The sequence below is a fragment of the Hypomesus nipponensis genome, chromosome 2 (genome assembly GCF_054491055.1).
Source record: "Hypomesus nipponensis isolate SF chromosome 2, ASM5449105v1, whole genome shotgun sequence".
Lineage (NCBI taxonomy): Eukaryota > Metazoa > Chordata > Actinopteri > Osmeriformes > Osmeridae > Hypomesus > Hypomesus nipponensis.
The window spans coordinates 1,872,702-1,891,380 of NC_140362.1; the positions used below are offsets into that span (position 1 = coordinate 1,872,702).

An 18,679-nucleotide genomic window follows, 5' to 3' on the forward strand; every position below is an offset into this window, starting at 1 on the left:
GCAGATAATCTAGTTATCCAAAGCACAGGATGCACCAGCTGTGTTTGCCAGCTACTGTACTAGCTACCAACCAGTTAGCTAATACTTAGTCAGCTTTGTCTTTCCTGTATTTGTGCTGTAGAGCTAGAATTGTGGTGGCACTGATAGATTATTAAAGCAACTAACGACGAGAGGGGCATCAATTTATGTTTTCTCTGCTTGCAGTGCGGTCTAGCTGGTCACATGACCCCCTAGTCTTTAGACAGGGACGTTGTTACTGACACATAATGATCACTTTTTGTAAACTTGTTATATTACCCAGTTTTCCTGAAAAATATTTCAAGCTTATTTACGTTTTTGTACCAAATCTGACTTTATCTTGTGTGTGTGTTTCCCCCAGTCTAAAGACAGTTGAACGGTCTGTTTGTGGAGGGCAGCAGAGTTGAGTCAACATATTTAACGCATCGTTCGATCACGGAGCCAGTTTGAAAAGCTGCGACCAAAACCAAGTTGTGGTCTTTCAGTTCCATTGTTGTTGGCGTGTGTTTACCCAGCAGCCATTTGAATGCCTTAGTACTGAATCTGATTAAACAAACTTAATGCGTCTTCTCAGGACATTGTTTGGCATTAACAAGTCTTCTCCTACAACAAGATCATGGTTTAGTTTGTTTCCCCGCTTTGTGGAGAATTTATGTTCTCAAGTCAGTTGCAAAAGTTTAAAAAAGTATTTTACTAATGCCAAGGTTGAGTTTGATACCATTTCGTTTTTGTTGCAAAAATCACTAAATCACAATTAGTTGGCTGTTCATCTGATGCATACTTCTCTCTCTCTCCTCCCTCCCCCTTCCATCTCCCTCCCTCCCTCCCTCCCTCCCTCCCTCCCTCCCTCCCTCCCTCCCTCCCTCCCTCCCTCCCTCCCTCCCTCCCTCCCTCCCTCCCTCCCTCCCTCCCTCCCTCCCTCCCTCCCTCCCTGCAGGGCCTGGCCCAGCCTGATGCGTTGTGACGCGTAGGAGTCTACAACCTTCCTCCCTTCATCTCTGCTGTGTTTAGAACTCCCCCTTCCCTCCCTTCCCTCCCTGCCACCCCGCCCCTCCCCCCACCTGTCCACCTCCAGCTTCATGGGTTGAACCGATGAGAGTTCCACACTCTCTTCTCCTTCCATCCTCCCTCTGCCTCTGCACCTCAGTCACCTGAAACTGCCCTGCTAACTCACCCCGCCCCCACAGACCAGCACGCCCCCCACCAGTATGGAGACAGCCGTATTTGGACTCACGACTGAAACATGGTTCTCTGCAGAGGGGGGACGGAGACATAGCGACCATTAGAGAGAGAGACTGAGAGATTTATGAGAGAAAGTGATTGAGAGAGTGACTGAGAGACAGTGATTGAGAGAGATAGTGATTAAGACAAATAAAGAGCGATCTAGAGAGAGAGTCAGAGAGGATCCCAAGCGAGGTGCACCCAGCCTCATCTTCTCCCCAGAGGGAGTCGGCCCCAGCCTCATCCTCTCCCCAGAGGGAGTGGGCCCCAGCCTGGTAAAGGGGCCCCTGTCTGGACGGGAGGCTGCGGGGCCAGTGTGCCCGGCCGGAGGGACTATGCAGCTGGGACTGCTGGTGCTGGCGATGCTCTACCTTAGCTCCATGGGACACAGCGACCTCAAACTGTCCAGACAGAGACGAAGTGAGTTCCCCACATCTCTCCTCTGCCCTCCCCTCCTCTGCCCTCATATCCTCTCCCCTCCCCTCCTCTGCTCTCGTGTCCTCTCCCCTCCCCTCCTCTGCCCTCGTCTCCTCTCCCCTCCTCTGCCCTCGTCTCCTCTCCCCTCCTCTGCCCTCGTCTCCTCTCCCTTCCCGTCCTCTGCCCTCGTCTCCTCTCCCCTCCTCTGCCCTCGTCTCCTCTCCCCTCCTCTGCCCTCATATCCTCTCCTCTCCCCTCCTCTGCTCTCGCCTCCTCTCCCCTCCCCTCCTCTGCCCTCGTCTCCTCTCCCCTTCCCTCCTCTGCCCTCATATCTTCTCCCCTCCCCTCCTCTGCCCTCGTCTCGTCTCCCCTCCCCTCCTCTGCCCTCGCCTCCTCTCCCCTCCCCTCCTCTGCCCTCGCCTCCTCTCCCCTCCCCTCCTCTGCCCTCATATCCTCTCCCCTCCCCTCCCCTCCCCTCCCCTCCCCTCCCCTCCCCTCCCCTCCCCTCCCCTCCCCTCCCCTCCCCTCCCCTCCCCTCCCCTCCCCTCCCCTCCCCTCCCCTCCCCTCCTCTGCCCTCATATCCTCTCCCCTCCCCTCCTCTGCCCTCATATCCTCTGCCCTCGTCTCCTCTGCCCTCGTCTCCTCTCCCCTCCCCTCCTCTGCCCTCATATCCTCTGCCCTCGTCTCCTCTGCCCTCGTCTCCCCTCCCCTCCTCTGCCCTCATATCCTCTCCTCTCCCATTGTTCCCTCTCCCCTCATCTCCTCTCCCCTCGTTTCCTCTCCTATTCTCTCCTCTGCTCTCATCTCACTTCACCTCTCTCCCCTCATCTCCTCTTCTATTCTCTCTTTCCCCTCATCTCCTTTCCTCTCCCCTCGTCTCCTCTCACCCTGTCCCCCCCCCCTCTCCTCCCCCCTCTCCTCCCCCTTCCCCCCCACACCTCTCCTCTCCCCCTCCTCTGGAGTGATCACCACTGCATCTCTCACTTGGTAAGGTAAGGTAGCTCTTATAAACATCCACAGTAAATATGACATGTTGTTTATGTCTCTCCACTCCAGTCTAGTTTGGCCTAACCCTAACCCAGGAGGGATTATAGCGGCTTCACAGTTTCCTCCCAGCGCACGCCCTTTCAAACTCTGCTCACGATCCTGCTTCTCTGGGTTTATGTTGAGACTTTACGGGTATTAAGTGTGTTTACAGTGGGCTTTGAGATGGATTCATCCTCTGCTATCCGCTTCATCCGGCTCTCTGTCCTGACTCGCTGACTCGCTAACTCGCTGACTCGCTGACTCTGACGGCAGAGGCAGAGCTTGTGGGGATTATTAGCAGTGTGGGTGACAGCGGGGTGAGGGAGGGATCTCAGTGCTACCTGAGATGAGCTGCTTGTACAATGACCCCCCCTTCAACCCCCCTTGCTGAAGCCCCAAAGCCCCCCCCCACTACACCCCCCACTACACCCCCCACTACACCCCCCACTACACCCCCCACTACACCCCCCACTACACCCCCCACTACACCCCCATGATCTGTAGCTTCTCCTCTGCACCTGCGAGGCACACAGCTCTTGATGTTGTACAACACAGCGTCCGGTAGAAACAGGTCTGTTACAAAACAGGTGGTCACACCTGAGCACACCAGAGCAGAAAACGAGTGTAAAACGTGATATAAAACAATATAAAAAGATCATTCCTGTCCAGCGCGTTGATTTTATATGGAAGCAAACGGAGATCTGGTTCTGGCTTGAACTCCCAGCTGATCTCCAGATATTTGTTTCTCCTGTTCTCAGAGAGAGAGACCGGGATGGAATGTAGCAATCAAGCATAGCAGCTAACATCTCTCTCTCTCTCTCTCTCTCTCTCTCTCTCTCTCTCTCTCTCTCTCTCTCTCTCTCTCTCTCTCTCTCTCTCTATCTCTCTCCCGCTCATGGGCCCACTGTATGCAGGAGTAACCAGCCGTCACAACACGGCCTTCCTGGAGGAACAGTTCACCCCCTCATCCCCTCACCCCCTCACCCCTTCATCCCCCGACCTCCCTGCTCCCCCACTCCCGTCATCTGCCCCCACCCACCATGCCCCCCTTCACCCTCCTCCCTCTCTAACTTCCTAACCGCCACTCACTCTCTGCCCCCCCCCTTCCATTGAACCTCCTGACCCTCCCCCCAAGGGGTTAAATATGACACGTGTGATTGTAAACAGCAGTGAAAAGACCCCGGCAGCACCTGCTGTGTTGCCATGGTTCCTGCGTCCACAGGATAAATGCTGTCACCGTCTTATCTGAGCGAGGCGTCTGCCCTGGGTGTACTCCGCACACGTGCACACCAGAACCACACAGCGCCCTCAACCTTAGCAACATCACCACAGTCGCAGAACGCAGAGGCCCATAGAAACAGAATGTGCACTTTGACACGCTTTTCTCTAAGCAATCATTTTGAATTACTGGCTGGCTGGAAAGCGAGGGATGGTCTGGGGTTCATGGGGGAAGAGCAGGGCTGGTCTGAGGGGGAGAGCAGGGCTGGTCTAGGGGGAGAGCAGGGCTGGTCTAGGGGGAGAGCAGGGCTGGTCTAGGGGGAGAGCAGGGCTGGTCTAGGGGGAGAGCAGGGCTGGTCTAGGGGGGGGAGCAGGGCTGGTCTAGGGGGGGGAGCAGGGCTGGGCTGGGGGGGAGAGCAGGGCTGGTCTGGGGGGGGAGAGCAGGGCTGGGCTGGGGGGGGGAGCAGGGCTGGTCTGGGGGGGAGAGCAGGGCTGGTCTAGGGGGGGAGAGCAGGGCTGGTCTGGGGGGGGAGAGCAGGGCTGGGCTGGGGGGGAGAGCAGGGCTGGTCTGGGGGGGGAGAGCAGGGCTGGTCTAGGGGGAGAGCAGGGCTGGTCTAGGGGGGGAGAGCAGGGCTGGTCTGGGGGGGGAGAGCAGGGCTGGGCTGGGGGGGGGAGCAGGGCTGGTCTGGGGGGGAGAGCAGGGCTGGTCTGGGGGGGGAGAGCAGGGCTGGTCTGGGGGGGGAGAGCAGGGCTGGTCTGGGGGGGGAGAGCAGGGCTGGTCCAGACACACAGGGTGGCCTGAGCTCAGGGTTGAGAAGAGTTGGAGAGGAGGTAGGGGTGGGGGAAGGAGAGGAGGTAGGGGTGGGGGAAGGAGAGGAGGTAGGGGTGGGGGAAGGAGAGGAGGTAGGGGTGGGGGAAGGAGAGGAGGTGGGGGTGGGGGAAGGAGAGGAGGTAGGGGTGGGGGAAGGAGAGGAGGTAGGGGTGGGGGAAGGAGAGGAGGTGGGGGTGGGGGAAGGAGAGGAGGTAGGGGTGGGGGAAGGAGAGGAGGTAGGGGTGGGGGAAGGAGAGGAGGTAGGGGTGGGGGAAGGAGAGGAGGTAGGGGTGGGGGAAGGAGAGGAGGTAGGGGTGGGGGAAGGAGAGGAGGTAGGGGTGGGGGAAGGAGAGGAGGTAGGGGTGGGGGAAGGAGAGGAGGTAGGGGTGGGGGAAGGAGAGGAGGTAGGGGTGGGGGAAGGAGAGGAGGTAGGGGTGGGGGAAGGAGAGGAGGTAGGGGTGGGGGAAGGAGAGGAGGTAGGGGTGGGGGAAGGAGAGGAGGTGGGGGTGGGGGAAGGAGAGGAGGTAGGGGTGGGGGAAGGAGAGGAGGTAGGGGTGGGGGAAGGAGAGGAGGTGAGGGCTTATCAGTTGTAGGTTTCTCCTGAGAGAATCTGCTCTGGATCTCAAGCACAGTTTCAAGTAAACAGAGAGAAACCGTTCAAACAAACGTGTTTGTCAAGGACACTTGTGGGATTAGCTGTGCACCTTGACCCCAGCTGATCACCAGCAGTCAGGTTCATGGTATGCTGTGTACGTAGCAGGAAGCTGCATCTTTCACTCTGGACCATCACAGCTGCTCCTTATTTTCTCTATAAACTTTGATTTCAGATGTGTCCAATTTCTGTTGACGTTGGTTTGTAATGGTTGTGTTCTCTCTCTCTCTCTCTCTCTTCCTCTGTACCTTCCTCCCTGCTTCCTTCCCTCCCTTTTCTGTCTCTCTCTCCATTTTCCTTCTTTCCCCTCCCTCCCTCCCTCCCTCCCTCTCTTGCTCGCTCTCTCGCTCGCTCTCTCTCTCTCCCTCCCTCTCCATCTCCCTCTCCCTCTCCCTCTCCCTCTCCCTCTCCCTCTCCCTCTCCCTCTCCCTCTCCCTCTCCCTCTCCCTCCCTCCCTCCCACCTCCCTCCCTGCCTCTCTTCCTCCCTCCTCTCCTCTCCTTCCCTCTCTTCCTCCCTCCCCTCCTCTCCCTCCCTCTGTTCCTCCCTCCTCTCCCTCCCTCCCTCCCTCTCTTCCTCCTCTCCTCTCCTCTCTTCCTCCCTCCTCTCCCCTCCCTCCCTCCCTCTCTTCCTCCCTCCTCTCCCCTCCCTCCCTCCCTCACCCCCCTTGCTCTCCTCTCCCTCACCCCCCTTCCTCTCCTCTGCTCTCCCTCCCTCCCCCACCCCCCTGCTCTCCTCTCCCTCCCTCCCTCACCCCCCTTCCTCTCCCCTCCCTCCCTCCCTCTCTCTCTTCCTCCTCTCCTCTCCCCTCCTCGCCTCCCTCCCTCACCCCCCTTCCTCTCCTCTCCTTCCCTCTCTTCCTCCCTCCTCTCCCATCTTCTCCACAGTTAGCACCGAGGATCCTCCCTCCTGTTCCAGCGGTTGTGAACGCTGTTCTGAATACAACGGCTGTTTCAAATGTCGTCCGCGGCTCTTCATCCTCCTGGAGAGGAACGACATCCGCCAGATGGGGGTGTGTCTGTCCTCCTGCCCAGTAGGGTACTATGGCATGAGGACCCCCGAAACGAACAGATGCATCCGTGAGTAGGCAGCCCTCCGCGTTGCCACGGTGACGCCCCAACGTTGGTGTGTGTAAACAGAGGTTGTGTGTTCCTTCTGGTGGAAGGCAGGACGGACAGACCTGGATGTGGATTTACTCAGGGACATGGGCACTCGCATACACACACACACACACACACACACATGCACACCCGCACATACATGCACAGAATCTACCAGCTAGTGTGCTCGGCCGGAAGAAAGGGATGTATCTGGGATAAACACTCCAGAAACCTCCAGCCGAGAGTTCTGGTGGAACCACCTCTGTTCTGGTGGAACCACCTCTGTTCTGGTGGAACCCAGGAATGTTCTGGTGGAACCACCTCTGTTCTGGTGGAACCCAGGAATGTTCTGGTGGAACCACCACTGTTCTGGTGGAACCCAGGAATGTTCTGGTGGAACCACCTCTGTTCTGGTGGAACCACCTCTGTTCTGGTGGAACCCAGGAATGTTCTGGTGGAACCACCACTGTGTTCCTGGCGCAGGAACGCCAACAGTCTTTTAATTGTGGGTGGAAAACCGAACCAAATGAAAATCCCAAAATATTTCTTACGTTCTTGTGTCTGTTTTTGTAGCGGATATTTGTTTTTAGTGTGGCTTGCATGCACATGGTTCACGCCAAGCCACGTTAAGGCAGTTTACCGTTACACAAACACAGGAACATGACTGTAACTCGAACCCTTAATGTGGGATTCATTTAGTTCTGGGTTTGTTCACACTACACGTGCATGGCCTCAAATCACAAGTAGATTTCTCAGAATCAGGAGAGAGAAATACGTCCGTTTTGTTGTGCTCATTGAGGCGAAGCCGTACAGTACTGTCACCTCCCTCTCCAGCCGCCCAGCTGACGAGCTCTAAGGAGATCAGTTGTATGCTAGGGTGATATGACCTTCTACATGGACTGTGTTCCTGCTAGCCACACCACAACTCTCCACCAGAGGTAAACATTACCAGTGGATTGTTTTTATAGAGCAAATCAACATTTTGATTAAAGAGCACAGCATCTTGTAGTCATTATATTTCATTACAGCAGGACCTTTTTCGAGTTTTTCTTTTCTTGTTTTGCGTTGTTTTGTTTGTGTGTTTGGTACCCTCCCTGTTACAACATCCTTGTAATATCTATCAGATGGGCAGAGGTGTCCTAGGTGCCTCTCCCCTGGCCTGGTTTCTCTCCATGCCTGGTCTCTCCATGCCTAGTCTCTCTCCATGCCTGGTCTCTCTCCAGGCCTAGTCTCTCTCCATGCCTGGTCTCTCTCCAGGCCTAGTCTCTATCCTGGCCTGGTCTCTCTCCATGCCTGGTCTCTCTCCAGGCCTAGTCTCTCTCCTGGCCTGGTCTCTCTCCATGCCTGGTCTCTCTCCAGGCCTAGTCTCTCTCCATGCCTGGTCTCTATCCTGGCCTAGTCTCTCTCCATGCCTGGTCTCTATCCTGGCCTGGTCTCTCTCCATGCCTGGTCTCTATCCTGGCCTGGTCTCTCTCCATGCCTGGTCTCTATCCTGGCCTAGTCTCTCTCCTGGCCTGGTCTCTCTCCTGGTGGCTTCTGAGCAGATAGCTGGAGTGGCCCACTGTGTTGGCCTCTACTTCAGCCTCTCTCTCCAGCCTTCACTCTAACCTCTACTCCACCTTCTCTATCCAGCCTTCACTCTAACCTCTACTCCAGCATCTCTCTAGCTTCTGCTCTGGCCTCTACTCCGGGGTCTACTTTAGCCTCTACTCTAGCCTCTACGCTGGCCTCGGACCTCTATGATCTACAGCCTCGTACTGAGTCAGTTTAGATACCATTTATTGACTCTGCCTCTCCCGGAAAGTCTACTGTCCAGAAGGCCTCTGCCTCCCTACTGGAAACCACATCCATCACATCTTTGTACAACGCTGCTTGTTTCAATACAATTTGTCTGGAGACGTGTGGGTATCTACCCATAATCTCTATGTAATCTCTCCTTAATCTCATCGTAATCTCAGGGATTTGATTGAGGAAAGATGGTTAGTCTGTGTCTATAGATTGCACACAGCAAAGTGTGAGAAGTCCTTGCCCTCCCCACCCTCCGCCCCCCCGTCCCCCGTCCCCCCACCCTCCGCCACCCACCCTCCGCCCCCCCGGCCCCCCACCCTCCGAACGCCCGCCCCCCCCGGCCCCCCACCCTCCGCCCCCCCCCCCAGCCCCCCACCCTCCGCCCCCCACCCTCCGCCCCCCCCGGCCCCCACCCTCCGAACGCCCGCCCCCCCCGGCCCCCCACCCCCCCGGCCCCCCACCCTCCAGCACCCCCCCCGGCCCCCAACCACCGATAATTTGATTTAAACTTTGGGGGGCACAATTACAATGACATTTTCTCAAGAGCATTACCCAGGGAACACACACCAATGTTTTGTAACACATAATATATGTGTTCAATTTATGTTCAACTTAAAAAACGCTTATTATGTGTTTATAATCTGTACAAGTGCCTTCCTTGCATGCTATAAATATTGCAATGACTTAGTTATGTTTGCAGTGATATACGGAAGGGGACAAATGGACAAATGGTCTTTTTCCTTCCCTCTTGGCCTGGGCTCGTCCCAGCCTTCTCGCTGTATCGGATGAGGAAGATGCTGAGCTGGGCTTTTAAGAGATCAGTGTTATTCATGAAAACCCCCTGAGCACGCTATACCAATTTTTTATCACCAGTAAATCTCTCACAGGCGATACAAATCTAGTAACATTCTTGTACTCCCTGAGGGACCCTCGGAGCAGTCCAGGGGCTATTTGTCCTCAGGGTGGATGGATGCTCACCATAAATATACTGCTTGCATGAACTCAGGGACTACAAATTGTGCCTATAAATGTGTGTTGTTCCAGATACATGCCATGCTGCCTCTGAACACCATCACACACCAGGACTACGCCTCTGCTCCTTCATCTCTCTCCAAAACTCACGTCTGGTTTTTGTTGTCTTGTTTGTGTTCTTTCCTCTCTTCCTTCCAGAATGTAAAATAGAAAACTGTGAGGCGTGTTTCAATCGAAATTTTTGCACAAAATGTAAGGAGGGCTTGTATTCTCACAGAGGACGGTGCCTCCTTCACTGCCCCGAGGGACTGAGCACCACCAACGGAACCATGGAGTGTGTAGGTGAGCGACATGTCACCTCTCAGCTTTGACCCCTGACCCCTGACCCCTGACCCCACGTGGGCTCACCCTGCCTGCTGGAGGTGAACGCTGAATGTTTAAGTGGCTGAAAATCTGACCTGTGACTGAGAGCATGGATAGAGGAAGGAGGGAGGAGGGAGGAGGGGAAGGATCGTGAAAGGGGAGAGGGGGAGGAGACAGGGAGGGAGGAAAGAGAGGGAGAGGGAGGAGAGAGGGGGAGAGGAGGGAGAGAGGGAGGGAGGGAGAGAGAGAGAGAGGAGGAGAGATGGTGAGAGGGAGGGGAGAGGTAGGGATGGAGGGAGGAGTGAGAGAGAGAGGGAGGAGAGAGAGAGAGAGAGAGAGAGAGAGAGAGAGAGAGAGAGAGGGAGGAGAGACAGAGGGAGGAGATAGAGAGAGGGGGGAGGGGGGAGAGGGAGGAGAGAGAGAGGGAGGGAGGGAGAGAGGGAGGAGAGATGGGGAGAGGGAGGGGAGAAGGAGGGAGGGAGGAGAGAGAGAGGGAGGAGAGAGAGAGAGAGGGAGGAGAGACAGAGGGAGGAGAGAGAGAGAGAGGAGAGCGAGAGGGTGTAGAGAGAGAGAGACAGAGAGAAAGGGAGGAGAGAGAGAGAGAGAGAGAGAGAGAGAGAGAGAGAGAGAGAGGAGAGAGAGAGAGAGAGAGAGAGAGAGAGAGAGAGAGAGAGAGAGAGAGAGAGACAGAGAGAGAGAGAGAGAGGGTGTTTTACTTTTATCTTGCTTCTTTGTCTTGTTTCTCTTGTTTCACCCATGGAGCTGAACTCTGGAGGGAGGCCTGCTGGCTGATGCCTGCTGGCTGCTGCCTGCTGCCTGCTGGCTGCTGCCTTGTTAGTTGTCTTTAGGAAACGCCTCTGTCAGAAGTAAACAAACACTGTGCTGTGGTTGTGGGGACAGTTGCTGACTCACCCTGCCTGCTCCAACCTTCCCCTGCCTGCTCCAACCTTCCCCTGCCTGCTCCAACCTTCCTCTGCCTGCTCCAACCTTCCTCTGCCTGCTCCAACCTTCCCCTGCCTGCTCCAACCTTCCCCTGCCTGCTCCAACCTTCCCCTGCCTGCTCCAACCTTCCTCTGCCTGCTCCAACCTTCCCCTGCCTGCTCCAACCTTCCCCTGCCTGCTCCAACCTTCCCCTGCCTGCTCCAACCTTCCTCTGCCTGCTCCAACCTTCCTCTGCCTGCTCCAACCTTCCCCTGCCTGCTCCAACCTTCCTCTGCCTGCTCCAACCTTCCCCTGCCTGCTCCAACCTTCCCCTGCCTGCTCCAACCTTCCTCTGCCTGCTCCAACCTTCCTCTGCCTGCTCCAACCTTCCTCTGCCTGCTCCAACCTTCCCCTGCCTGCTCCAACCTTCCTCTGCCTGCTCCAACCTTCCCCTGCCTGCTCCAACCTTCCCCTGCCTGCTCCAACCTTCCTCTGCCTGCTCCAACCTTCTTCTGCCTGCTCCAACCTTCCTCTGCCTGCTCCAACCATCCTCTGCCTGCTCCAACCTTCCTCTGCCTGCTCCAACCTTCCCCTGCCTGCTCCAACCTTCCTCTGCCTGCTCCAACCTTCCCCTGGCTGCTCCAACCTTCCTCTACCTGCTCCAACCTTCCTCTGTCTGCTCCAACCTTTCCCTGCCTGCTCCAACCTTCCTCTGCCTGCTCCAACCTTCCTCTGCCTGCTCCAACCTTCCCCTGCCTGCTCCAACCTTCCTCTGCCTGCTCCAACCTTCCTCTGCCTGCTCCAACCTTCCCCTGGCTGCTCCAACCTTCCTCTGCCTGCTCCAACCTTTCCCTGCCTGCTCCAACCTTCCTCTGCCTGCTCCAACCTTCCTCTGCCTGCTCCAACCTTTCCCTGCCTGCTCCAACCTTCCTCTGCCTGCTCCAACCTTCCTCTGCCTGCTCCAACCTTCCTCTGCCTGCTCCAACCTTCCCCTGCCTGCTCCAACCTTCCTCTGCCTGCTCCAACCTTCCTCTGCCTGCTCCAACCTTCCTCTGCCTGCTCCAACCTTCCCCTGCCTGCTCCAACCTTCCTCTGCCTGCTCCAACCTTCCTCTGCCTGCTCCAACCTTCCTCTGCCTGCTCCAACCTTCCCCTGCCTGCTCCAACCTTCCTCTGCCTGCTCCAACCTTCCCCTGCCTGCTCCAACCTTCCCCTGCCTGCTCCAACCTTCCTCTGCCTGCTCCAACCTTCCCCTTGCTGCACTTCTCCAGGTTCTGTTATCTATGTGTATGATCTATTATCTACCTGTGTCCTAATATCCATCCACACATCCTGTCTGATCTATTATCCCTCTGTATCTGTTCATAATCTGTCAACAGTAAACTACATTTATCTATCAACTGTAAACGATATCTATCTGTTAATCTACTGACAGTAAACTATATCTATCTGTTAATCTATAGACAGTAAACTATATCTATCTGTTAATCTATAGACAGTAAACTCTATCTCCATCTGTTACAGTAAAGTCTATTTCTCTCTGTTCATCTGTCAACAGTAAACTACCTGTGTATGTATTGACAGTATTGAAAGTCCCTGTGTGTCCATCTGTCTCCGCCTGCAGAGTGTGAGATGGGGGAGTGGAGTGCGTGGGGTCCTTGTATGAAGAAGGATAAAACCTGTGGCTTCAAGAAGGGCACCCAGAGCCGTGTGAGGGAACAGACACAGACGCCCAGCCCAGAGACCCCCTCCACGCCCTCCTCCCCGCAGCCCTGCTCCCCGCCCACTGAGACACGGAGGTGCGTCGTCCAGAGGACAGCCTGTGGGAAGGGAGGTGAGACTTGTCACAGACGCCGTCACATGATACACTCTCCACACCCTCGTCACATGACCCACGTCACCCTCGTCACATGACCCACGTCACCCTCGTCACATGATCCACGTCACCCACAGCAGGATATGAATAGAGACAGGAAGTGGAAAAATACAAAGTTCCTACGTTCAGTCAACATAGTTAGAAGTTCTTAATTCTCCTCTGGACCGGGATTGAGTTGTTAAAATACTTGAATGTGGTCAGATACCCAGGACATAATAAGACTGAGGCAACTTCAGAGGGTTTCCTTGAAGTCAGTTGGTTTAAAGGAACTTCAAGATTTTCTGCCTTAGCAGTAAAAAATACCTGTCAGAACTTTATGACCCGAGGCTGAGATTCAGAGCATTTAGAGAACCTCCCCACACACACACCCCACACACACACACACCACACACACCCCACACACACACACACACACCCCACACACAGACATACACACACCACACACACAGCAAGCTTCGAGGTATTACCTGCTAAAGGAACATTTTTATACCGCTAGTCAGGGTGTGGGAGTGGGCACTTGGCTCTGAATTTTATCTCCCCATTAGCACAGTCTAAGTCCTCGCTCTAATCCATGATATTGTTTTATTGGGTTGTCTAATTAAAGTACATTTTCAACCAAAGTTGGAAGGCTTGACTTCTTTAACGGCCGTTGTAAACAAGCAATACTCCCAAACTTTATGAGAGAGAGGCACGCTTAACAGAACCCAGCCGGGCTGGAGGGCTGAGGAACAGCCGGGCTGGAGGGCTGAGGAACAGCATGTTGGGTAACTCCAGAGAACAGATCTAGTTTACAATATTGAAATAAGCAACAGATCATTTGAAACGCAAGGGTCACTCACTGTACAAAACCTGGGGAAGCTTCAAGGGTACCAAGTCCAATTTCTTTCCCAGAAATATTAATATGATATCTTTAGATATCTTTACATAATACATAGAGAGAGAAGCCCAAAGAAAAGGCTGGCTTGTGATTCTTTAGTGAAGTGGAGTGTGTGTGTGTGTGTGTGTGGGGGGGGGGGGGGGGGGGGGGCGGTAAGGTCTGACAGCTCTGTTTGAAAAATGAGACGCATATTTCCACTGCGTGACGCCTGCATGCTGGAAAGAATTTCCACCACGGATTCAGAAGAATAATTAACAGTGAAATATTATAAACTGGCCCATAAAAGTTCTTCACAGGCTGCCAGGACAGCATACTGAGTGCTGCTGGGTCACAGGGAGAGACGAGGGCCCGTATACAGCACGGCTGACACCACTATCCTGGGGGGAGGGGGGAAGGGGAGGGGGGGGAGGGCGGGGGGGAGGGCGGGGGGGAGTGGGTGGTCTCCTTGCTGGTGAGAAGCGGGATTGAGACTCCCGAAATGAATCCTGATTTAGTTAGCTATCGGTCTAGATCGGGTTGGGAGAGATTCGATCTGTAAACTGGCTAGCTCCCCCTCCTCCACGCTATTCCGAGACAGGAAGCTGTTATGAAAACGGGAAGACGCTCCAAGGCGCACAGATGAACGGTGTTCTCTGGTGGATGAACTTGTGTGTGTTGTGTACCGTGTGGTCCTCACCCTGGCCTACCCCTTTGTCTTCACCGGCCTTTTCCTCTCCATGCGCTGCTGCAGCACGCTGCAAGCCCAGCAGCAGCGCATGGAACGTTCACCCGGTAACCGCTGCAGAGAACACGGGGGGCAGTGCTTGTATAACCGCTGATTTACTGGTCTGTAGATCTCACGCTTAGTGGAGATTTGGCCACGCTCTGCCTTACTCCTTCCAGTGTCTTCACAAGCGGCTTTGATCGACGTGTGATTGCTTATGTCAAGTGTCGGTGTTTGGGCTGGATAGAAAGAGGGCAACAGAGGTCAGAGGGCATGTTGTCCTTAACTGAAATACTGTCACAACTATAAGAGTTCTTGACACTGACTCCTGACATTACCGACCCTTGATGCTCTGCTGTAGATAGACAGGCCCATGGTTAGTTGATTGGTCCTTTTCGTGAAGTCATTGTGGGCCTACAGCAATCGTCAGACAGTAACAGACGTGATATACAGATATGATATTAATAAAGACCTCGACAACAGCACACACAGCACAACAACAAAGCACCTCAACATCACTGACCTCACAACATGTCACCTACTTAGTTACACTACATTGCCTACTTTCTAATTGTGTTATTGGACTTTGGATAAAAGCATCCGCTAAATACAACCCGATATTGAATCTAAACGTCGACACGACACTGAGGCCTCTCTGCGGATCTTAGAAACAGAAAGTCTCCAAAAGCCCTGGGCTCCTCTCCGCTCCTCTCCGCTCCTCTCCGCTCCTCTCCGCTCCTCTGGGCTTCTCTGGGCTCCTCAAAAAATGACAACATTCCAGATGAGTGTTCCTTTCCTATTTGTAGACATTTATTTGTACATTTCCCTGGATGGTGCACCCATTTAGATATGGATTATCTCTGCTCTGATCATTTGTGTGATATAGGCCCATGCTCGGGGTGCCAGGTGTCCTTTGCATCTTTGCCATGTCTCCGTTGCCGTGGTCTCCCAAAATATGGCTCCAGCACTTCCTGCTGTCCAGCGAGGGTCGCCAGTAACTAGCGGGGGAGCGTGCGTCGTTGCCTGACGTAGCGTAGCACATTTATATTTTATTTATATTTTCATATCAATATATTGGTGGGGACATTTTGACTAGATTTGAATATTGGGGGGATGTGTCCCCCCCGATATAAATGATGATTACTGCCCTGCTTTATCCTCAGGCAAATGCCTTGTGAACGTTTTTTTTTTTTTGTAAATCAATGACAGGATTTGGTTTAACTGCTGCCATTGCCTGTATGAAAGTGATCAGTGTGATGGTCAGCTTGCAGGGTTTTGGCGGAGTGACGGTATCACCTGCACGCTAAGGGGCGTGAAGAAGAATGACAGGTGTCGAGATTCGAGAATCAATCGGATTGGATAAAATAACATGGTATCCAATTCTGATTCGCCAGGGAACCCCTGAGGAGAATCTTCAAGTAACCAATTGAGACCAGCTTTAAGGTCACATGCTTGCTGAAAGTTAAAGGACTTACAAAAGGTGTGTTCGACTTCATGCAGCGCCGGCGGCGCCGACAGTCGGCTGCAGGCAGCTGCCTTGAAGCTGAGAATGCCATTGGCTGCTTCAAGTCAGCCGGGCTGCAGGCAGCTGCAGACGATGCCGGCGCTGCATGAAGTCGAACGTACCTATAGACATTCGGTGTGTTCGACTTCATCCACGCCGGCGGGATCTATTCATTTATCCTATATCCCTCGCCCATGGAACCGTATGAAACATCTTGTATTTACATTACTGATTAAAACCAATTTGTATTAAATGCTGAGGCGATTATTACCGGCGCTAAAATGAGTAAACCATTTTATTTGTATATTATTTTTGAGACTTCAGAGAACACATGAAGGCCTGGTAAACATACACCTGTAGGCTCAAAAACAAGTGTCCCTGCGGTCCAACATCCAGCCAAGGCTTTCCAGCCCTGCCTCCGGTGTTGACTCTGTTGCCACGGACACTGATTCTGGCAACACAACGTTCATAGTAAACATCTAGGAGTCTGGCTGCTCCTCATCAGCCCTACGTAAACAATCACTGTCTGACACTTGACACTAACAGACGTTCCCTTCTAGCAACCAGCCCTCTCATCCACCACTGCCATCATTAGCGCTCGGAAATGTTTATCTCATTTCGCTAGCGGTTTGGGTGCAATTAGCATCAAAGAGTGTCCCATGTAACCTGTTGGTGCTCACACAGAACAACATGCTTTCATGGACGGGGTCGGAATTAGCCATGTAGGCTAAGGTGTAGGTAGCCCTCTTCCCTCTTCAAAAGTGTGCTTGCTTCAGTCCAATCTCGGCTGTACAAGGTTTTTGTTCCTCATCCAGCGTAGCCTACATGGAACGCTCTTCTACCGGCTGTTTGTTTTTAGAGAGCAATTACACACTTAGGATGAGTGACAAGCACTAGAGCGGCAGGAGCTAGGAGAGGGGGGGGGGGGTCGAGAAAAGTGAAGTTCACCTCAGTCACCTCCAGATGTTTACATGTGCTCTAATGTTCTGTCTGCCGCGGCATGTTTGTTGCTAGGACGTGTCTGGTTCAGGCTTTGTCGCCGAGGCTGGATCGTTATTTTCCGGTCTGGAGTTACGGTCTATCAGGCTCTGCTGTGTGTCTCCTGTCAACTGTGCGCCGGCGGCTGTGCGTCGGCATGATAATGTCATGATAATGTCATGAATGGGTCCCGCGGTCACACTTCCCAGCATGCATGGCGGCAATCTTCAGTAGCTGGACATGCCACTCAGGGCTCTCTGCTTCACTCGTAGTATTAAAAACAAGAAAGTTTAGATATGGTTTGTTAAAAGCCTCATAATAAGGGAATTCTGAAATAAATTTGTATGTATTTCATATATTTGTACTTTAATCCGATAGACAGTGAAGAATTATAGGTAAATATAGGGAGATGGTATGAGCTGGATTCAAACTCAGGTCTCCCAATAAGGGGAATTCTAATGACCACCACAATAATGACATTAATAACTGATAAAAACCGTTTGACGTTTGTCGCTGGACACACGCACGTTGTTAAATCCTGTTTGTTGTTTCCCCCCTCAGATCGTAAGAACAAAGGAGAGAGAAGTGGGGAGCAGAAGAAGAAAGAGCGGGAGCCTGGGGGCAGGAAGGAGGGGGGGCGGGGCGGGAGGGAGGGGGCAAGAGGAGGGGGCAAGAAGAAGAAGGGGCAACACCGGGTTACCACGGCGCCCAGCCTCACCACCAGACCCAGTCCTGTGACCTAGCCGGTCGCCATGGGGGGGGGGGGGGGGGGGCGCAGGGGAACCACGAGGAGACTAAACCCCACCTGCGGCAGCCGGCCCTGGACCCAGTCAGGCTGAGGAAGGAGGAGGGGTGATGCTGCTATGCATTCTGGGTGATGCTCTGAGAGAACTGGAGGATTGCTGCAATAAACGACCAAACTGTCCGAGGGGAACGGGAGGATGGAGGGAGGCGGAGGAAGACACGTCTGACACCGGCTGGACGTGTTACGGCTGGACCTTCCTGAGGGGCAGTTTGGGGTCAGACGTTCTGCTAGGGGAGAACCGGGAGGTTCTACCGGGAGGTTCTACTGGGAGGGCTGAAAGGTACCAGGTTGACTGGTCTGAGTCTGGTCTTGACCTGCGAATGAACTCTGACCCTGTGGGTGACCCTGTGGGTGACACTGAAGAGGATCGATTCAAGATGGAGGCCTGATCATGATTCAGGGGCTTGTGTCATCCATTAGAGCCCCTGGTCAGATTACATCTGGTTTTAATCCGTTTCATCCTGTTTTGTGTGCCCTGGTGTTTGTGAGAGAAAGCAGAAGTATTCTGGGAGAGATGTATTTGATGTAGAGAAAAGAAACAGTATTAAGATTTAGTATTCTCTATTTGTGTTCTATGATGGAACTTTAGAAAGGCACTGGAACTAGTGGTTGTGGTTGTAATGAAGGGAAAGAGTCTTAAAATCAATGTTTTTGTTTGTAGAGAACCTATTCCAGAATGAAATCCAGAAAAGATGTAGAGATGGATTTGTTGGAGCTCAGTTTAAGTCCTGACCCGATGTGCGACCAAAGTTACCCATTCGATAGCTTAACCGTTTCAAATGAAATACAGTTGTTATCTAATAGACAATCTTGTTCTGCCCAGACAGCTGGGGAAGAAGCATCTCTCTGTTGGTTTGTCATGTCTGCAGTTCCCACATTCTGATCACATATATGACTGTATTTGTGTGTGTGTGTGCGTGTGTGTATTGTACAGGTTTCTGCATGGAAAGCTTGGTGTTGATCTTGTAAGCTCACATTCAGTTTGACTTCACAGATTGAAATATGAATAACATGAGCATAATATCATGATCTGGCAGACCAGTTGTTTATACATGGGCCGAGGTATCAGTTTGTTAGAACCGACTTTGAGAGGAACTTTAGCAGATTCCACAATAAGGGCACAGTGACATACTGAGATTCAATAAGCAATAATCCTTAAACCTCTCGTTATGTCAACCACATACATCTACTCAGTAATCATTCATGTTTGCTACAGGGCCTGAAATGTTGCACACTTCCTGTTTTGTAAGACACAATTTTATCAATCTAGATTAGAAAAATCAACGTCAATCATTTATACAAATAATGCTATGTCTGGTTTCAGCTACATGACAACCTCTCATGCACGTCTGTCTGGTTGTGCACACAAGTCTTTTTGAAGCAGTCATTGTCACATGTCTGTTTGTTTCACACAACATATTATCCTTGAG

The 18,679-nt window shown here is 53.2% G+C and overlaps 1 protein-coding gene across 1 annotated transcript; it reads left to right on the forward strand.

The window, feature by feature from the left end:
• Positions 1-1,153: 1,153 nt before the first annotated feature.
• rspo1 (R-spondin 1) lies at positions 1,154-17,187 on the forward strand. Its single transcript, XM_084669189.1, has 5 exons — positions 1,154-1,659; positions 6,251-6,442; positions 9,422-9,565; positions 12,131-12,340; positions 17,006-17,187. The coding sequence occupies exons 1-5, from the start codon at positions 1,575-1,577 to the stop codon at positions 17,185-17,187; spliced, it is 813 nt and encodes a 270-aa protein (XP_084525315.1). The 5' UTR covers positions 1,154-1,574.
• The last annotated feature ends 1,492 nt before the right edge of the window (positions 17,188-18,679 follow it).